At 40.2% G+C, this 20527-nt stretch overlaps 2 protein-coding genes across 3 annotated transcripts in view; one reads left to right on the plus strand and one right to left on the minus strand.

The window, feature by feature from the left end:
- Positions 1-7013, plus strand: part of LOC103468315 (neurabin-2-like) — a 30020-nt gene extending 23007 nt beyond the window's left edge. The window contains exons 12-15 of one of the 2 annotated variants that reach the window (XM_008415292.3): positions 40-171; positions 269-366; positions 477-573; positions 2078-7013. In XM_008415292.3, coding sequence (XP_008413514.1) covers positions 40-171; positions 269-366; positions 477-573; positions 2078-2131 — 381 coding nt within the window. In that variant the 3' untranslated portion in view covers positions 2132-7013. Of the gene's footprint in view, positions 1-39; positions 172-268; positions 367-476; positions 574-2077 lie in introns of those variants that run through there. The other variant, XM_081609621.1, reaches the window with a different exon arrangement.
- Positions 7014-7671: 658 nt separating this feature from the next.
- LOC103468316 (phosphoribosyl pyrophosphate synthase-associated protein 2) lies at positions 7672-20527 on the minus strand. Its single transcript, XM_081609622.1, has 11 exons — positions 19841-20527; positions 18348-18508; positions 16222-16274; positions 13254-13320; positions 12113-12285; positions 11902-12017; positions 11363-11418; positions 10417-10565; positions 10265-10335; positions 10036-10182; positions 7672-9960 (listed from the first exon to the last, which is right to left on the minus strand). Exons 1-11 carry the CDS (start codon positions 19850-19852, stop codon positions 9802-9804), a joined length of 1164 nt encoding a protein of 387 aa, XP_081465748.1. The 5' UTR covers positions 19853-20527; the 3' UTR covers positions 7672-9801.

Raw genomic sequence — 20527 nt, forward strand, 5'->3', positions numbered from 1 at the left:
CACCTCCTCCCTCCCACAATGACACCCCCTTACCTCCAGCTGGCTCATGCGGAGCAGGATAAGTTGCGTTGGCGGATGGAGCGCGCTCAGTTGGAGCAAAACATCAGAGACAGCAAGGAGAGGATGGAGAAGCTCGAGGGCTACTGGATGGAGGCACAATCCCTGTGTAAGGTAATTTCATAGAGAATAAATGAAAATAATAATAACAGCTCCCTTGTCCAGTAAAAGCTGGTTTCTGGCCATTTAAACACTAAGCGTGTGTTTTTAGGCTGTGGATGAACACCTGAAAGAAACGCAGGCCCAGTATCAAACCCTCGAGAGGAAATACAACAAAGCCAAGAGAATGATTAAAGAATACCAGCAAAAGTAAGAGAAGTAAAAAAAACGGAGTGGAGTACCTGATCTGGATGCTAAATCGTAAAATGTGCTGGTATTGAGTGTAGAGTTAAACATGAATGTGTGTTTGTGATTTGTAGGGAAGTTGAGTACCTGAAGAAGGAGACCGATCAGCGGCGTGCACAAGAAGAGAGCGAGGCGACACACAAAGAAGAAACAGACAACCTGCAGGACAAGGTCTGTGACCTGCTCGTGTTCGTCACGCTGGCTTCCATTCCCTCTACGGATGTAGCGATGCTAGCTGTTAGCCGGCTCGTGCTGTTCCCTGTTAGTGCCACATCTTCTCATCTCTATGCTTGCTTCCACAATACAAACAACCCAACAAACTATCAAGATTTGGAAAGTTCAGCTCAGTCATGTGACCTGCGCCCCCGCCACCCTTTCCTCATAGCGCCCTGGGCAACTGCCCGTGTTATCAGAAACCATCACTGGCTGTAACAGGCATATTACTGTGGTATTATTATAACTTATTACTCTGATTACAGCAAAACATTACTTAGCATATTAATTATTAGGTATAATCATATTATTAACATTTCTTTATTTTTTTTTTGTTTGATACATAAACTGAAGCATCTTTATAGAGTGGCTATATAGCATATTACCTGCTCAAACTGCCAGGCTCTCTGCTCCATTAGAGGTTACCATGGTTACCGAACAGACATGTTGATCTCTGTGCTCTACACAGTGGATGGTTTGGAGTTAGATACAACTATGAATGCTTGGAGGCAGCTTCTCTGTCCACTTTTCAACAGGATAGTTATTTTACATCACTAAATCTTATACAAGCCTTGACACAATTATGACAAAAGCTAGCCGCTAAACAAGTCATTTAGCTTTGTGCTACTACACATCTGAGAATTACTGTTTTCTTGTAATAAATATACAAGAAAAGCGTTTGTTGCGCTGTACGTTTTTTTAACAAAATATTCCCCTTTGCTAACTCAATAGAACGTTCACCAAAGTGGGTTACAATTGATAGATTATTTTTGTACTCAAAAAGTCAGGGACCAAAACCTCATTGTCAATAGATCACTTTTCACCAGGTGACTATGAACCCATCCTGAACAGGTGGATCCGTCGGAACGTCTTCAGCTGAACAGAAACAAAACTGAAGTCACTGTCTTTGGACCTACAGAGAAAAATGATTTAGAGACAGATTCAGTTATCACAGGTGGAAACTAGAGAACAAGCCTAAAATCTGGGGGTAGTGATGAACTCTGACCTGACCCTTCACTGCCACATAAAGACAGTTACAAAGTCGGCCTTCGATCACCTGCAAAACATCTCCAGGATTAAAGGACGAATGTCCCAGAGAAACTCATCCATGCTTTTATCTTTAGTGAAATCGATTGGCTTGACTTAGTAATTTGCTTAAATAGGAACCAAAGTTATAAACATCGGTTACAAGTGTTTTTGAGTGGATTGCTACCCAATGAGGAGCACAACCAAGGACAAAACCCTCCATTCTAGAACAAATTATTAGATATTTCACATTTTTCAGAGTTGTGCTTAGGAGAAATATTTTCCGTCTTTTTGTTATATTTGTTGTTGCATTATTTTGGTTTTTATGAGCAAACCTGTCATACCAGCTCAATACGAATGCAAAAAGTTGTTAGGCTAAAGTACTCATTTGACTACAAATGAATTAACATTATATTGTGTGTTTTTCCCCCCACAGATTACAGACCTGGAGACCAAAGTGGATGCCTTGAAGAGCCCTTCACCACCCTAAGCTGCTGCTAAGTCCGACCTCCTATCTGTGACCAGAAGAGGGGGTGGTCAGCGTTCATTCAGACCAGGGCCATATTCAATTCCAACTACCCATCTGCTGCACGGACAGACCTGTTAAAAAAACTAAAAGCGGCAATCGTAAAAGAGAGGCTGAGGAGGATGCGGCCTCTCATCCCCTCCCAGAATGCACCACCTGTAATAACCGGAATCCTCCTCTTGTGTGTCTTCCTGTCAACCAGCTTGGCAATCAACTCAAATCACAATCACTTGACTTGTACCCCATCTGTGGATTTTTGTTTCCTCTCGTCATCAACGGTATCTTTCCAGGTTCTAATTATAATTCAACTGACTTCATTTAAAACAAACAAACAAAAAAAAAAAACGAGAAAAAAAAAAGCGCTTTTAATACCCAGGCTTGTCACAAAGTGCTTTATAGACGGTGGGCATGAATGCAGAACAAAACGGAGCAGAGGACAAATGATTGTTGCTTTTTGAACTCAGCGAACCGCCAGTTTGCTTCTTCTTTTTTTTTCCCCCTCACGAAGAGGACGAGTTGTTCTTCTGTTTGTTGGCATCGATCAATGGACTCAACGACTACTGAGACGAAGAGCGGTGGAACTGACCTGATGACCCGGCAAGGAATCCTGATAGGGAACACAATGTTTAAAAGGAAAAAGCCAACAGAACGCTGGTAGTTAAGTAATAAATACAATTAAAAAAATAAAAAACAAATAAAATAAAAAAAATCTGAAAGACACATTTCTCATCCAAACCTGTGAAACTGCAGAGAGCCTTGGAAACCCATGTCTGTGGTTTCCCTCCTTCAGCTGACAGTGTGTCTACCATAAGGTCTGAATGGCGGCGGTGTATATACTCCCTACTCGTTTATTTAAAAGCTTTTAACTAGCTTAGGCAGGTTGGCTGGATCTGGAAGATCAGAACGAGGCAGTGCCATGAGTGAATGATGCTTCATATTCCTCCGTTTCATCTCTTTTTCTATCTACATCAGTGGCAAACAGGGTGTAAGTGTTCTATTCTGTGCGGGTAGAGCTTCTCATGTGAGTGCTGTCTGTGGGCTCTACAGGCGCGCCGGACCTCCAGCTCTAAGTTCGTTTACATAAGATGTTTTTTTTTTAGCTGCTGCAGGGGCAGATCAGTATCGGGTTTCAGAAAGCCGAGCGCAGTGGCATTCTGAAGCTGCGTTTCCAGTACAAATGTGCATAAAACTTTGTTGGCATCGTTCCGTCAATGTCGAGAAACCCCCCACAATTTCTCAAGGTGTTTCTATTAAATAAGAAACTCAATTAAAATCACAGGTTCTTCTTCTTCTTAATTGTGCAATCACACGTTAAAAAGTTTGTTCAAGTGGTAATTTGTTAAAAAAAACAAAACAAAAAAAAAAACATGCCGGGCCAACATCCTCCTACCACTTCCTGTTGTCTTCTTCATCTTTTCCGCCTGGAGTAACATCCGGCTGTTGATCACGTGACTCACGTCATGTGAAGCTGAGAAAAGGTGTTTTTACCATAGGGCTGAAAAACCACCTCATCCTAGCGCAAAAGTTTTTTTGTCTTTTTTCCAAAATTGCAGTGTTTTCATTTCACAATTTCAATTTGCGCAATTGTACGGTCAATGGAAACGCAGCTCTAGACAGTTGTGTGACGCATTGACGGGGATTTTTTTCTCCCACGTTTGGATTTAAGTTGCTCCAAACATTTCGGAGTCTGACAATTGTTTTAAGAACAAATGATTGATTGTGGGGGGAAAAAGTTCGACTTTCAGTGTTTCACATCCCTGACATAGCCTCTAGCTTTTGTGGTTTGAACAAAACAAAATCAACAAAATTATTGAACAATATTCTCCTGTATTGTTTTTACTGACTTCTACAAAGCTGCTTTAATCTAATTTTTTAAAGTCATAAAATTATTCTGATTCTTAAAAGAAAAATGAAAATGCCAGTATTCTGGAAGGGGAACTGTCTTTATTTGATGTTATGACATAAAAACCATATAAGCATAATAAAGCAATAATTAGGTCTTGATATTTTTAGAACTAACTACAACATGTTTATATGATACTTTGTGTTTTAAAAAACCCTTATCCAAAAAGTATTAAATACCAATAATCCAAATAAGTCCAATACTGTGAGCCCACATAGTAGTTGGTCCCACGCTGGGGTTTTTGGTGTTCTAGTGCTCTAATCGAGGTTTATAAGCTATCAATATCTTACCTGCAATAGATTATTCTCTTAGCTTATTGACTTTGATGAAAGAGAAAGATGAGTTAGCAAAAGTTGACCCAAAAGCAAAACAAATTTCTACTATAATTAAACAATTTCCATTTTAGAAATGTTACAGTTGTTCATTAGAAAGTAATTTTTTCGGGTTTGCTCATTCTAAAAATAAATCTTCAGTTTACAGGGCATTCTGGGTATGTTAACCCAGGTGACTTGCTTATTGCTAAGCAGATTGTGTTACGATCAGTTTGTCCAAGAAACTGTAATGCAAAAATATAAGAATAACACCATTTTATTGATCATCTTATTGATTTTTTAAATGTATGTTTAAACTGGCATTCTTTTCAGAGACACTCGAGACATTTTTTAAAAAGTTTTTCACATGTTATATTCTGACAGATCCAAATTAACTTGTTTGCTTGTTGAAAATAATTATTGACTTATGTAAATTACCACAAGAACTTAAGATGACTGCTCAACAAAATCTACTCTGGAAATCTACCACTTTTGAAAAGCTTAGTTTTTCATTTACATTTTTGGTAACATTTACATTTTGGTTTTAAAAATGTCAAATTCATTACAATTTTTTTAAAACAGACTTGAATATTCTGTAACAGTGTTTGAACTTTTAGTGTAAAAAACAATTTGAAATTGTATCCCCAAATATTTACACCCAAAAAGGTGAATTGATTTACATAATATGTAAGGTCTCGCTGCCCTGAGTGCAGAATATTTCAATTCTTCTTCAATTCTGTAAATTTTATATTTCAGCATGCCATGTTGATTTCCTGCATGTAACTGTGCTTAGCTAGCCTGTAGGTTGCTACAAAACAAACATGCTAGTAGCGAATGATTTCATTCTAACAAACTTTTGTAAGGGTAACAAGTACAAGCTGCAGCTCTCACAAAAATAACATCTAACAGTTACTTTACCTTCACATTTAAGTTAAGTTCTTAGCCATCAGCGAGCAAAACCTTATTGTGTAAACAGGCACCTAAAAATCACTTTTTGAATGCGTAATTGTCCTTACCCTTTAGCTAGTAACACCTCAAGGTAACGGGTTTCTATTTTTTTAATATTCATTTTTGAAACACTAATTGCCCTTAACCACTAGCTGGTAAAAACTTATGCTAACGGACGTCTAAATATTACATTATATTTATAGTTGAACAAATATCAGTACCTTTTAACCGTTAGCGAGTAAAACCTAGGTTTAGCTTAATTTCTAAAGCCTCATTAGCTTTAGAAATTAAGCTAACAGTGCATAGTGGTTTAACTTCTGGGTCACATTAGTGTGGGGACACTAACATGACAAAGCACCAGGTTTATTATCCAAAAAATTCTGTGCAAACAAACGTCAGCCAAAAATTAGATGCTCCCTGTGCCAGTATTCAGCCTACAGAGTTTGAGTCAGTGACAGCTGCCTAAAATATGGAAATAAGATCTCTTAAGGGCATTTTGATGGTGTATCAAGCTTATTGTCATGGTTGTTCAAAAATAAATCACATCTTTGCTCGGGTAAATGCTAAAATATGCTAGGAGTTTTAAAATCTTGTAGTGGAAGATAGCTGTTTGGAATGTGAGTCACTTTGCTTTTTAAATGCTGAGAATAGACTAATCGGCCTTGTCACACTGCTGTTACAGTATTCTGTATGTTTTTACAATTATATATTTAACTGTTCAAATGTTAATGGTATCCACTGGAGATTAGTTATTTGTGTGGATGGTCTAAACGGTGCTTTAGGACAGTATAGAAACGGTAGATTGAGTTGCTGTTGTCAGCGAGAGCAGCAGGCTTTTTGTCTCTTATTTGTCTGAATTCATTCATGACTGTGTTTATTGAGACAGTGCAGCTTGCTGGCAAGCTATGATTAGGACACATTACTGGTAGAACAGTAAGAAATTAAATTGGGCCCATGTTGTTTTGGTTAGAAATTAATTAAATATGTTGTTTCTTTTTGTTTTACAGCCAGAAAAATATCTGGACATCATAAATATGCCATTAAGGAGTTCTCATCTTCAAAAATCTTACAATACAAATATCAAATACACATGTTTACATTATATCCTCACAGCAGAGGTTTTATTAGTATTTGTATGTTCAGACTGTAGGTGTCATTTGGTCGAGTTTAGAAAAAAAAGGACTATGAGCTTCATATTTTTGTTTGAGAACATTTTCATTAAGAACTCCACACCTGCTGTATACGGCGTAAACGAATCAGATGCTGTAATTATTTACACCAAGTATTTGTTAAGAAACCTGCAGTATGTTTAAATATCAGTCAAACTGGATGGGAACAAGCTTGTTTGAAAGACTTTTTGTTTGTTTTTAATAGATTGAAAAATCAGCCATAAGCAACTCACTTGAGTCCTATTATGTCTTTAGTATTTTTATTACAGTTTCATCTCTATTTTGAACTAATGTGAGCTGTACAATAGCTGTTGTATCACCAAAACCGTGGTCACTTTGGGTTTGTCTAAACACAGAAAGTGATCAGTTTGCCTTTTAATGATGTATTAGTTTAACATGCTGCTTTTGCCTCTATGAAGCCTTTACATGTGTTTTACCTGACGCTGTCGGCCATTACCCCATTGTCTGCCCATTGCTCATGTCTGCATTGAAAACAATAAACTGAAGAAAATGAAGCTTCTGTTTGCCATTGAATTCAGACTAAACACCTATTATCACTAGTCGAGAAAAAGCCGGAGTACCAGAAGAGAACCAGGCCGGGATATGGACCAAAAGACCTTCTTGCTGCGAGGCAACAGTGGTATTGATGAGTGCTGCTGGCAAGCAGGCTGAACATTTTGTTCTATTAACTTTTGAATAAAATGCATAACATTATCTACTTGTTTCTATTTAATATTAAAGATTTATAATTATTTGCTAAGTTTTAATACCGTTATCACTCTAAGATAAATGTGGATCCTAATCCTGCGGCAAAAACATTGAAGCCCCTTGTTACGCCTGCGGTCACAGAAAATTATGGGTCACAGATTTTGCTGTAACAGCTGGAATCGAACCAGGGACAGCTGTACTGATTACTGTAGTCCCTGTGAACTTGTTCTGGTGAGCGCGAGCTTTTTTACCAAGAGAACTTCGACGTGTGTATGGACACATTATTTCACCTCTTTACGCCAGTAACTACAGAATTGCAAGACAACAGCAACATGTCAACCTGCGCGCCGTCCCGGAGGAAGTCGAGTCGACCCGACCGCCTTTCCTCGTGCGCCGTTCTCTAGGGGTTCGGAGACACCCCGCGTGCACTTTTACGAATTATTTAGTCAACATAAAACTACATGCTTTCTTTTTAGAACATGTTTATTCATTTTTTGGTGCAGAAAATAAATACAAAAACATTTTTTTTTTATTATTTTGAAACATCGGGCAAGGTAACACCTGCTTCAGTCAAGCTTTGTGTCAGAAAAAAAGCCCGTTTATCAGTTCCAGCTCCAGTTTGGAACATCTCCTATTAGAACAAACTAAACTCCTGTCCTCCACACAGATCCAAGGATCAAGTATTTACCCATTTCATTATCATTAAAAACCATCATATGTAACATTATTTTATTCACACCTTCAAATCTAAAAATAATAAAAAATGTAAGATTTACCAACAAATGTTGCTCATTTATGGCAGAACCCAACATTAAATGGAAGCGCTGTAATGATGGCACGATCATTTATATGGATTATTAATGAAAAACGTTACACAGGTGATCGAGTGTTAAATCTGATTTCCAGTTAGAATTTTGAAACATTTTCTGTCAATTCCAGTTAAATTTAAAAAAATAAAAACATTTGACACATCATAATCTAACTCTATGGCAACTACAGATATATGGCTAACTGGAAGCTAAACTATCAATCAACCTGAAAAAATGTATATAAAAAAAAAAAAGACATTTAAATTGAAAGATACTCAGCATAGGTTAATTAGCTTCAACCTGCATAATCCAGCAGTTTCAATAAGCAATCAGTGACATTAACAGATATGCAGCGAACCCATAAAGGCTTGTGTTCAAACCCCTGCAGAAGGCACCGACTCTCAGTACGACCTCTAACTGATCAAATCAAGAGACATTCATTGCAAAAAATTTGACAGTACAAATGTTTTACATTAGTTTTTAGAGTGGAAAAAATATAGAAGGCAAATAAGGAAGATAATGAAGTGTTCAGACAGCGGAAGGCTAGGCAGTACTCCATATCCAATGAGTAAGGTTTTCCACATCCTGTCAAATTATAACCTCAAACATCAATGTTTGCAAACTTGCACAGAAAAGTATTTTTTCCGTTTGTATTCCACCTGTGTGCTGTCAGAGCTTGCAGCTTTAATAGACCCACAAAAAGTCACGTGTGTCTGGTCTCTGCGGATGCCATCTTTGATTTGCCCAACATCACCAGCTGCACTCATTTCACAATCCTGGAGATGCAACAAACCGTTGGTGACCTCATGCAGATCGGAGGTCTAACATTTAGGGGTGCACCGATTACAATTTTCTGAATGATTTGATAACGATTTTGAAAAGTCGCTAAATATAGCGACAAAGCTGCTAAGTCAGCAAAGGTGGGGTGACTATTGTTACGGGGACAGTGGCTGGTTTTCAGATCTTTGCGGAGGTAGACAAGATCGGTTCATTGGCCAATCACCTAAAATTAAAGAATTAAAGAAATTGGGACCGATTTATCTGTTCAACTCTTAAATATTAGTAAGTAGACTTCAACCCTTCACTCCAAGTCCAGGTCATTTCCATAAGAAGAGGGTAAAAAATGTGTAGATCGTGGACTTAAAAGAGAAAAAGGGCAACAGAGTGTAAAATTTGGAAGTCAAGAAGAAAGCCACCATTGAAAGATGGCCAAAAGCAGTCCTGACATAAATGAATGTTTTCTGATCTTACCTACATGAGGTGGAAAATCAACACTACACATTACCCTGAACACATCATCCACACAGTGAAATGTAGCAGCAGAAGCATCAGGTGGTGGGGATAGAAAGTATTAAAATGTATAGAATTTTTCTCTACTTCGTAGGTTTATCAATTAAAATCCCAATAAAATGCACTGATGTTTGTGACTGTAACAAGACAAAATGTGAAAAACTCAAGGGGTGTGAATAGTTTAAGGAAGAACAGATGTGTGTCAGTTGGGGTAGTTTGTAAACTGTATTCGTCATCTTGTGTCGTCAGAGAAAGACTCTGAAGGTAGCAGGTAGAATTAGGCTGTCATCATGAGTTAGGAACAAACATAAATATAGCATAACAACAGTAGATTTTGTTTTGTATTCCAGCATAAACACTAACCTGACCTCAAACCAGCCAACAGATTAACCTCTGGGTCTGAAGCTGTGTTAGTGCGAGAGGGAAAGGAGATGCAACATATTAAAGGATTTTTCCCACAGGGATAGAAAGTCACGTAAAAAGTGTGACGCGTGGCTCAGTCGTCCACACCGATGTTGCGGAACAGATAGGACATGGACTCTCCGTTGTGGATGCGGCGGATGGCCTCCGACAGGATCATGCTGATGTCTACCGTTTTGATCTTTGGGCACTGGAGCTTCTGCAGCTCGTGGGGTATCGTGTTGGTCACCACCACCTGAAGGGCGGAGGAGGAAACTATAAAGGAGGACATTACAGCAACAAAAAGACACATCGAGGTAAAAGCTCTGACCTCATCAATGGCGGACTCTTCTATGAACCTCGGGGCATCCGAGGAGAGGAGTCCGTGCGTCGCCATGACGAAGATCTTGTAGGCCCCTCTCTCCTTTAGCGTCTCTGCCGCTGCCACGAAGCTATCGACGTCATCGATTATGTCATCCTGCAGAACAAGCGAGTCAACGTAATTGGCTCCAAATTTAAATCAAGCCAAGTCTGGCGCAAGTGATTATTGCCAATCTCACCACTATGATGGCGATGCGTCCCCCTACGTCTCCTACCACCGTGATTGGAGGCTTTTCTTTAGGGATCAGCACTGCAGACAAAAATCAATGTCTCTGTTAAATACTGAAAGGGTTAAACAATGGAGATGCAAGTGTTAGAGTTGGCGCTTTACATGGTATCTCCATGCTCGGGTGAATGGCTCCGGTGGTCTTGACGGTGGGTGGGGAGTGGCGTCCGTCTACCTGGTCCGACTCGGCGTCCTGAGCTTCTCCGTGGATCACCGCGATGCCGAGACGCAGTCGTTCAGCGAATGACTGAGCCCTGAACACCAGGCAGAGGTCAGACCAGCCACCGGCTGCTTAGCAACACAACATCCTCCATTTAGAGGTTGACTACAAACTTACAAAGTTTCTTCTACCACTGGAGACTTTTCAAAGTTTGTCAAATTCAAAGTGGCAAGTGTAAAGCCATTGTTGAAAGGAAGCAGTTTCCCACAATTCACATATGGGGTGCCTCAAACTTGAAAAAGACGCTCAAATAAAACCCAAATTGAACTTTCCAACCACCAGATAAAATAAAAGCTAACACCGCACATCACCCCCAATATACATCATCTCCATGACAAAACATTGTGGAGGCAAGGAAAACGAAGAAGCAGTCAACCGCAGTGAAACCAAACCTCACCAGCCGTCCATTCTCAAAGCAAGAAGCTACACCCAAGGATAAAAGGCATCCCTCAGAAACTGATGGAGCTCATCGCTCTGGATAACCAACCATTTTTATTTGTTGAGGATATCAGATTCAGACTACGTCGATGGTCCCCAGTCGTAGATATTTCTGACGTAGCTTTACCCGAGTTGCAGGTGGTCATTTCTGACAACATTGAGAAGCTAACAGCCGATAGCGCTTGGTATTGACATCGGTATTAGCTGATGTTCATTCAGATATATTCTGCATCTCTAATAAAATCCCAATAAAATATATGGAGGTTAGTGGTTATACCATAAAATAATGTGAAAACATTGGAGAGACACTGCAACTTTTGCCTGCAAAGTAATTGTAAAACAAAGAGAGACAACCCGAGCTCTACTCTAACCAGCAGATGAAGGAGAACTTACCTTTTTGCTGAAGAAGGAGATTTCGCTACAATTACAGCATTTCTGTAGTCGGGGATCTGAGGGTTTAAATGTAAAAAAAAAATTAATAATATGAAACTGCATCATAGTTAGGTTTGTCACCGTCACAAGAGTTGTCACTGTAGCAAGTGTATTGTTCTTGCTGGACTGAGACCATTATGAATGGAATTTAAGATCTAGATCTCCGAAGAAATATACAAACGCCGTCCAACCAACTGGCGATAAATGTGAACACCACCCATAGTAGACATATAAAAAACTAGCTAGCAAGGATATTTTAGCAGTGAGTCACATAACACAATGAAGATGTCTGTGTAATTCAACATTTTGCCTGACAGAAACATCAAATACATAAATACAAACTAAATACATAGAATATACAAAATTATTTCTGCCAAGATAAAATTTAAGACCTGTGAGTAACATATTTAAGGCCAACTTACTTTTTAAAAAATTAATTTAAGAGACTTTAAGGCCTTCATTTTAGATACAAAAATGTAGGACTTTTTTTTTTTTTTTACCTCCTCTTGGATGTACTGAAGCAGAAACGGAGACGCTCTCAGATTGTCCACTGGAATGTTGAAGAAGCCCTGAATCTCCTTCTGATGGAGGTCCATAGTGATCAGGTGAGTGAGGCCTGTACACATACTCGTGTTCACGTCATACACAATGAATTTTGGGTATTGAATAAATAAATGACAGTGTGTGAGGATCCAGTCCTCTCATACTTACCGGCTTTACACACCATGGAGGCGATGAGCTTGGAGACGATGGAGCCCCTTTTCCTCATCTTGCACTGCTTGCTGTAGGGGAAGTAGGGCAGGACGCCGGTGATGCTGCGCGCGCACGACGTCCTGCAGGCGTACACCAGGATCAGCATCTCCATGATGGTGGTGTTGACGTCCCTGATGCAGAAAAAAAGAACAAACAAGAGAAACATGTAATTTTCTACAAACTGCGAGAAAATCAAAAAATTGTATTTCCCTGCAAAGCTCTTGAAGGAAGCGGAGCCATGTGTGACATCACTGTGGCCAAACAAACAACCCACAGTGCTCCGTTACACAGCGCCTGATCTGGACTACAGTGCAAAAACTAAATCTTATCAAGTATTTCTCTAGTGCAAATATCTTAGTACACTTGAAATAAGACGCAACTAATTTACAAGTAACTTTTCAGCAAGATGTAGATGCTTGTTTTAAGTAAATAAATCCTTAATATAGACAATAGTTCTAATTCAACTGAGATTATTTCACTTATGACATGGGAAAAATGTATTTAAGGGTCAGCAAACAAATCACTTGGATCTTTTTCTTGGCATTTCTTCACTCACTGCATTTCCGTCGCAAATGTGTGCAAAACTTTGTTTTGCTCATGTTGAGAAGACTACCTGTGTAATTAAAATCACAGACAGACATTAAAAAAACATGGAGCTCCAACATCCTCCGACCATTTCTTGTCGTCTACTTCGTGGTTTGCGCCACTCGTGTTGATCATGTGACTCGTGTGATGCTTTAAAAATGTTTCCATTGCAGTTTTGTGAAATGAACCAATTTTGATACTGCCAAAAAGATCAAAATTGGCGTATTCCAATTTATTTTCGAAATGTAAACATACGTAATTATATGCTCAATGGAAATGCAGCTATTGTCTCTGGTCTCTCTTGATCAATTAGCAAGAGCATGTGCGACTGCAATAAGGCTCCCCAGTGAGGCAGGTGATTTTAAAATCAGCTCTAGTTTGCAGTTGTGTTGTACTGGCTCTTATTTTCAGATGATTCTGCATTTTTAAAAACATTCATAAGTTTTTTTTTCATGTCAGAATTGTAGTCTGGAACCAAACCCCCTGAGGGGTGTAAATGCTTTCTGGTTCTTACTTTGACACAGTCTGGATGACGAAGACATCTTTGCCTCGCACCGATTCCTGGATCTGTACCCGTGTTTCTACGGAAACAAGGACAAGATATCGGAAAATGAAAAAATAATTCAGTCAGCTGCACAAACACACCGTGTTATCTCATAACAAAGCCTGTGAGGTTTGTCCTCCTCCTCTCTCCTATCTGCCTACCACACTGCTGTGGAAAACTGGACATACCAGCATTCCAGAACTAAACCAGGGATTAGAGACAGAATCCTTCCTGTAGGAGCTAAAACTAAACTGTCATCGGGTCCAACGGAGTGAACTAGGAGCTGCAGTGACTTCAAATCTGCATTTCTGCAAAAACAGACTGTTATACAGAAACGTATACTGTACTTTGACCTCACCAGAGTGGCTTCAATTAATCAGTTTTTGATTTGCCCTGACTTGCATCAGCGGCACTTAGATAAAACCTCTGGAAGCGTTTGGAAAGGTTTCAAAGTTTAAGAATCAGTAACTGGCAAATCAATGTGTTATCCTGAGACAAACAGATCCAGCTCTTCACAGCCAGAACGGAGGTAGAAAACAAGCATTAGAGAACTGGAATAAAGTCCTGTAGGTCTTTTCAATTCATGTTGTGCAGGAGAAACAAATCAAGATTGGCTTTTCCTGTATCGGCCAGTCTTCCAAAATGAAGGAAATCTGGACCAAACTGTCATGGTGGAAAGAAAATCCTGCATGGTTCCTTATTTGTTAGTGATTTTCAAGTTAACTTTGCCGCTTATCTGGGGTCGGGTCGCGGGGGCAGCAGCTTCAGAAGGGAGGCCCAGACTTCCCTCTCCCCAGCCACTTTTTCCAGCTCCTCCGGGGGAATCCCAAGGCATTCCCAGGCCAGCCGAGAGACATAGTCCCTCCAGCGTGTCCTGGGTCTTCCCCGAGGCCTCCTCCCGGTGGGACGTGCTCGGAACACCTCACCAGGGAGGCGTCCAGGAGGCATCCTGACCAGATGCCCGAGCCACCTCAACTGGCTCCTCTCGACGTGGAGGAGCAGCGGCTCTACTCTGAGTCCCTCCCGGATGACCGAGCTTCTCACCCTATCTCTAAGGGAGAGCCCAGCCACCCTGTGGAGGAAACCCATTTCGGCCGCTTGCATCCGTGATCTCGTTCTTTCGGTCATGACCCAAAGCTCATGACCATAGATGAGGATGGGAATGTAGATCGACCGGTAAATTGAGAGCTTTGCTTTTTGACTCAGCTCTCTCTTCACCATGACGGACCGGTACAGTGCCCGCTTCACGGCAGACGCTGCCCCAATCCGCCTGTCGATCTTCTGCTCCCTTCTTCCCTCATTCGTGAACAAGATCCCCAGATACTTAAACTCCTCCACTTGAGGCAGGACGACCCCCCTGACCCGGAGAAGGCACTCTACCCTTTTCCGGCTCAAGACCATGGCCTCGGATTTGGAGGCGCTGAGCCTCATCCCGGCCGCTTCACACTTGGCCGCAAACCGCTCCAGTGAGAGCTGCAGATCACGTTCCGATGAAGCCAACAGGACCACATCATCCGCAAAAAGCAGAGATGTGATCCTAAGGCCCCCAAAACGGATCCCCTCAACACCTCGGCTGCGCCTAGAAATTCTGTCCATGAAAGTAATGAACAGAGTCAGTGACAAAGGGCAGCCTTGGCGGAGTCCAACTCTCACCGGAAACGAGCCCGACTTACTGCCGGCAATGCGGACCAGACTCTGACACCGGTCATACAGGGACCTGACAGCCCGTATCAAAAGGCCCGGTACCCCATACTCCCGGAGTACCCCCCACAGGGCCCCCAGAGGGACACGGACGAACGCCTTCTCCAAGTCCACAAAACACATGTAGACTTGTTGGGCGAACTCCCATGCACCCTCCAGGACCCTGCTGAGGGTGTAGAGCTGGTCCAGTGTTCCACGACCAGGACGAAAACCACACTGCTCTTCCTGAATCCGAGGTTCGACTGTCCGACGGACCCTCCTCTCCAGGACCCCTGAATAGACCTTACCAGGGAGGGTTAAGAGCGTGACCCCTCTATAATTGGTCCCCCTTTTTGAACAGGACATTGGGGGCTGTTCCTCTGGATTGGCAGTCCCCCTGTTCCAAAAGGGGGACCGACGGGTGTGCTAAACAAAGAGCAATACCAATTTATCAAAAACAAGATGTGTTGTAACTTAGTCCAATTTATGTAAAATAAACCAGAATACCTCACAGAAACTTTATTTTTTTTTATTGCTTGCTAAATCTATTTTATTTGAGCAATACACATTCTATAAATATGTAAATTATGTAGTTATTGGTAAAATAAAAAACATTATTTCGTCACTGTTTAATTTTGGAATATGGTGCCACAACTTTCATATGTGATAAAGTTTGAAATAAAAGCATTAGACTGTTTTTTAACAGTACTAACAGTACTGATTATTTGATTAATTACTATAGCAAATCAATCAATAATTAAAATAATCAATAGCTGTATACACACACACCCACACCAATAGCCAAGGTGACTTCCAGTACAATAGACAATTAAACAACTCAGAGTTTTAAGCATCCTTACAATTTAATGACTCTTTCATTATTAATCTTCAAAACAAACTAAATATTAATAGTGACGTAGAAGATTTTTAAAATTATTTCTCTACATGATAAGTGATACTTTACATTTGTCACATTGTAGTTTGTGATTGTAATGTGACAAAATAAAAGAAATAATAAATAAAAAGCCACAATGCATGTTTTTCAGTCTTTCTTAAAATCTGTATGTTTTCTACTGGCTGCTATGACGACCTCAAACGCAACATCTACACAAAACCCACAGATCATTTCCCCAAACATATCGCTGAGAACAGTTGGTCAACACATATTCATATATATTTATATCTTTAACACTGTGATACCACTGGTCTTATAGTAAACGGTTATAGAGAAGGTACTTCCTGTTTGTCATCACCTCACCTCTGTTTGCTTCCTGGTACACCTGAACCTTCCCCAGCTCCACCCCTAACCGCCTGGGAAGAGAGGAAAACAAACGGAAAAAAGAAAAGTTGAGGATCATCAAATGATAGTGAAGGTCAAATCTACTAGCAAAGCACATTTAAAACAGCAGCAGTTGACTAAATTGCTTCACAATTTACACCATCATAACTTCAAGCAAAGATTGAAACCATTTAAAAATGGATTTTAATGTATTTTATGTCATAAAAGGCTTAACAGAAGCCGAAGGAAAAGGAGACATGATTTTAACAATTTCACAAAGAGAAATCTGAAAAGTTAGGAACGTCTGCAGCTTCACAATCATACACCATGTTGACTTTAGTCTAACACATAAATTAGTCCATGACTAAATATGGAAAAGCTTAGCAAATACACATTTTCAAAGCACTGGAAAAAAAAGTTAAGAAAAAAAGACAGTGACATTTATCAGAGGACATGTTTTAGGTTTGTTAACATGCTGAATTCAAGTGCTGCCGTTTAGCACCAGCAGGCCAAGCTGTTCATTTCCTCTAAACGTGTCTTTATATAGTCAAAGGCTGTAGCTTGTGTCTGCAAAGTGGGATCTGCACTTCGTTCAATAAAATGAGCTCAAAGTTGGTAACCTGACGTGTTGCCAAACAAACGGGAAAACCGGCGATTCCGACTGGTTCTGATTGATTTCCCTTTAGCTCTGCGACGCTGCTGCAGTGGTTTATTTCTCTGCTGTGTTTACATTCTGATATTTTTAAAGTCTGTCCCTAATCCAGGTTCTGGGTTAAAAATGACAGGCCAATATGCGAGTGTCACAACATTTCCAAACGTAACGTGTCCAAGACAAACAACTATACAGAAGCTCAACGACACGGTTTGGTGTTCTCCTGAGACCTGGGAGATCACGAGTCGACTGTGTTAAACACAGTCAGGATGCAAACACTGCAGCTTTCTGGCCGATCTCTGACCTTTAAAAAGCCTGACCGGACCAATTTTGACCGATGACTATTTTTTATGTTGGAAAAGTTGCTAATTATAGCAATACAGTTGCTAAGTTAGTAACAGTGTGATGACTTTTGTTAAGAGTAAAGTGGTTGATTTTCCAGAGGAGGAGAAGATCGGTTTCTATATCGGCAGAACACCGATCTCCTGAAATGAAGGAAATCAGGGCCGATTTTTCATTTTACCTCTGGAATACAGCTCTAAAAAGACTTCCATGGCAGACAGAGGTCACTTTTAATGGTGATGTCACAATATTTAGATAATCAAAATCTCACTTTTACAAACTAAAGTTGACAGTGTGTGCAGAATATAGTCACAACCCCTGGCAATCTACCAGCTGATGCCCAAAGATTCAGAAAAATTGTTTTTTGTTACATATTTTTCATTTCAGACATCAAAATGTGTAAAATTTCCAAACGCTACAAGCCTGGACAACAGAGCTGAAACAATTAATCTAATTAATTGTGATGAACCGATTCTTGAAATAAGCGTCAACTAATTGAGCTGTCGATTAATCATTAGCTGGAGTACACAGATTCAAACAAAATGTGAAACGACGACACCCTCAGAGCAGCAATTAAGTCAAAATAGTGAAAAAAATAGATTTTGCAATAAAAAAATAATAATTTTCCTGTAAATTTACTGTACACAAAACTTCTCATGTGGCAGTTTTAGCTTCACATGACACAAATGAGGAAGTGTTCACTAAAAGCTGTTATTGCATTTCAGGGTATAAAATGTTTGTTTCCACATTTAAAAATGTAAGCATTTGAATCTTAACACTGAATTGCTGAAATAATTATTGGTTGCATTCCTACTGGACACATCGGCAAATGAAAAGTTATCAAAGTAATACCATTTCCCCTCCGTACACAGAGATGTGCTTAAATTTAAGGAGGTCTTAAAGTTAGCGTCCTCGTCAGCAGGACTGCACCGACACAGAGATCTGAAACATCCAACCATTTTCTGCTCTCCTTGTTTCACATCAGCACGAGAAGTTTAACCAACACTTTCACCTTCTACGTAGCAGATAAAAACAGACCGAGTCGTGAGGAACTCCAGCGGTCTGTTCACACTGAGCTACCGGCGACATCAGCAGACCATCCTATACTCACTCGGCGATCCTCTTGCCCAGCTCGCGACTCGACGGCTGCGAGTTGGCGGTGAAGATCACCAAGCCGCCCTTGGTGTGGTTCATGTCTCTGGGGCCTCGGCCGCCGCTCTCGCCACACTCAGGCAGTGGATCCCTGGGCACCCACGCTGCGCTGAGACCTTCCTGCAGGGCAGAAGGACGAGCGGTTACTTCCTCCAGAGTTTATCCGACAGAACACGAGAGGAAACAGGAAACGCGTTTGGGATGGACTGAGGCGAGACGAGTGGATCACGATTATAGTTCTGTATATTTCAGGATTTTTTAAAACCAAAATTCGTGTCAATTTAGCAGAGGAAAACACACTCAGTAAAAGCATGGTTCTCTTATATTACAAAGAACTTTCCCTTCTTTTCATTCTTAAACTCCCAAGAAGTTCCCATCGGCTAACAGGAATTCTCCCAGAAGGATGTATGAGAAAGGTGGAAATAGTGACGATGAACAAAAATGTGATTTTTAAATAAAGCCAGTTCCAGTTAAAAGTTCGCTGTAAATAGGAACCGTAAAAACAGAGATAAATTAAAAATAGAGTGGAAAATTCATCCATTCGGACATGTTTAGCACCATCCATCCACTTCAATGTGGGAATACAGAGCTATATTCCCGCATCAGGAACCTTTTGCCGGAACTTCTCGATTGTTTAGTCTCACTTTAGCTGGTTATAAATTTTAAATGGTTTATGTTCTGAGACAGACATAAAAACAACCAAAACCCGAGGTTGTTTTTTTTTTTTTTTTTTTTTTTAGAATTGGAAAAAATTTTTTTTTTCCTAAAATATTTTTTAGGACAAAGGAAAAATGTGTGGTTAAGAACACTGTGATTACAACAACTTCCACTTTCAGTGGCAGGACAGAGCAACATCTGTGTTTCAGCCTCCCACAGTCAGCGCGTCCTGTCAGACTGAACCACATACACATTTTTCAAAAATATTGTAATAGCACCCGACTGATCAGTGCGACCCCGCTAGACTTGACCCCATTTACCCTGGGAGCCTTAAGCCAATAAGTTGAGATAATTTCTCAGCACTTACAGGTTGTAATTAGGGGCGTGCCAATCGATCAACAATCAATCGTAATCGGACGATTTCCATGAAAAAGTGTATGATCGCCGATCACGGTCTCTTGCAGCCGATCATACAAACCGATCACCTGCATCTCACTTCTCAGCCTGCATGTGCAGCTGATCTCCTCTTTCTTCCACACTGTGCAAGGGCACAGCAACAAATCCTGTCGTGTGGAACTTTAACGCTGTGAGTGAATGGGGATGTTTGCGTGTTACAGCGGAAAAATACTTCGGAGGTGAAGCACGTCAAAATGCATCAACACAACGAATATAATATGGCATTTAAGAAACAAACACTTGACGGAGTTTGGCTACATCGAGACTCACTGCAAGAAAAAAATGACATCGGGAGCGAACAGACAGCAGGTAAAGCTGTGCACAACTACCAACACTCACCTGGAAGAGCATGATGGTCAGAAAGCTAAACAAATAACCCGAAAAATTATTTAAGTCATCAAGCTAGTGGAGTAAGACGCTGGTTCTGCTCATAAGACAGATAATCTCTGAAAAATGATCGTTCTCCTCTGCCTCCTGTGTTCTGTAGAATTATTCCGCTCAGTCAGAAACAACCAACATTAATCAGCTAACCATGCTCTCAGGAAGTTTGGATTTAGTAACTCAGGATTGTTTATTTTGATGCAACCTGCATTTAACTTTGAATGAATGTTTCCTTTTTTAATTGAAATTACTTGATATAGACAGATTTATTTGACTCGTGTATAGAGTACTGAGAGCCTTCTTATTAAATATTATTTTACTGATTGCATATTTTTCAGTTGTCCTTTTGACTGAGTAGCTGCTGTGTTGTGTCTGCAAGTATTTTGCATGTTTATGTATAAATTAGGTTAATTAATTGCCAGATATTTTTTTTTATTTTGCCAGATCACATAGTAGCATTTACACCTAAAGCAAAAAATTAACAGTCAATCCAGATGATCGGCAGAGATCGGCCCTCATGGGGGATCGGAATCGGCAAAAAAAAAAAACCTGATCGGAGCATCCCTATGTGAAATAGAATGAGAATCATAAAGTACACAAACATTTATTAAATAAAGCACAAAAGTCACACCTGAAAGGAACAGT

Source organism: Poecilia reticulata, chromosome 8 (genome assembly GCF_904066995.2).
Source record: "Poecilia reticulata chromosome 8, P_reticulata-male-v2, whole genome shotgun sequence".
In the NCBI taxonomy this organism is placed as follows: Eukaryota; Metazoa; Chordata; class Actinopteri; order Cyprinodontiformes; family Poeciliidae; genus Poecilia; species Poecilia reticulata.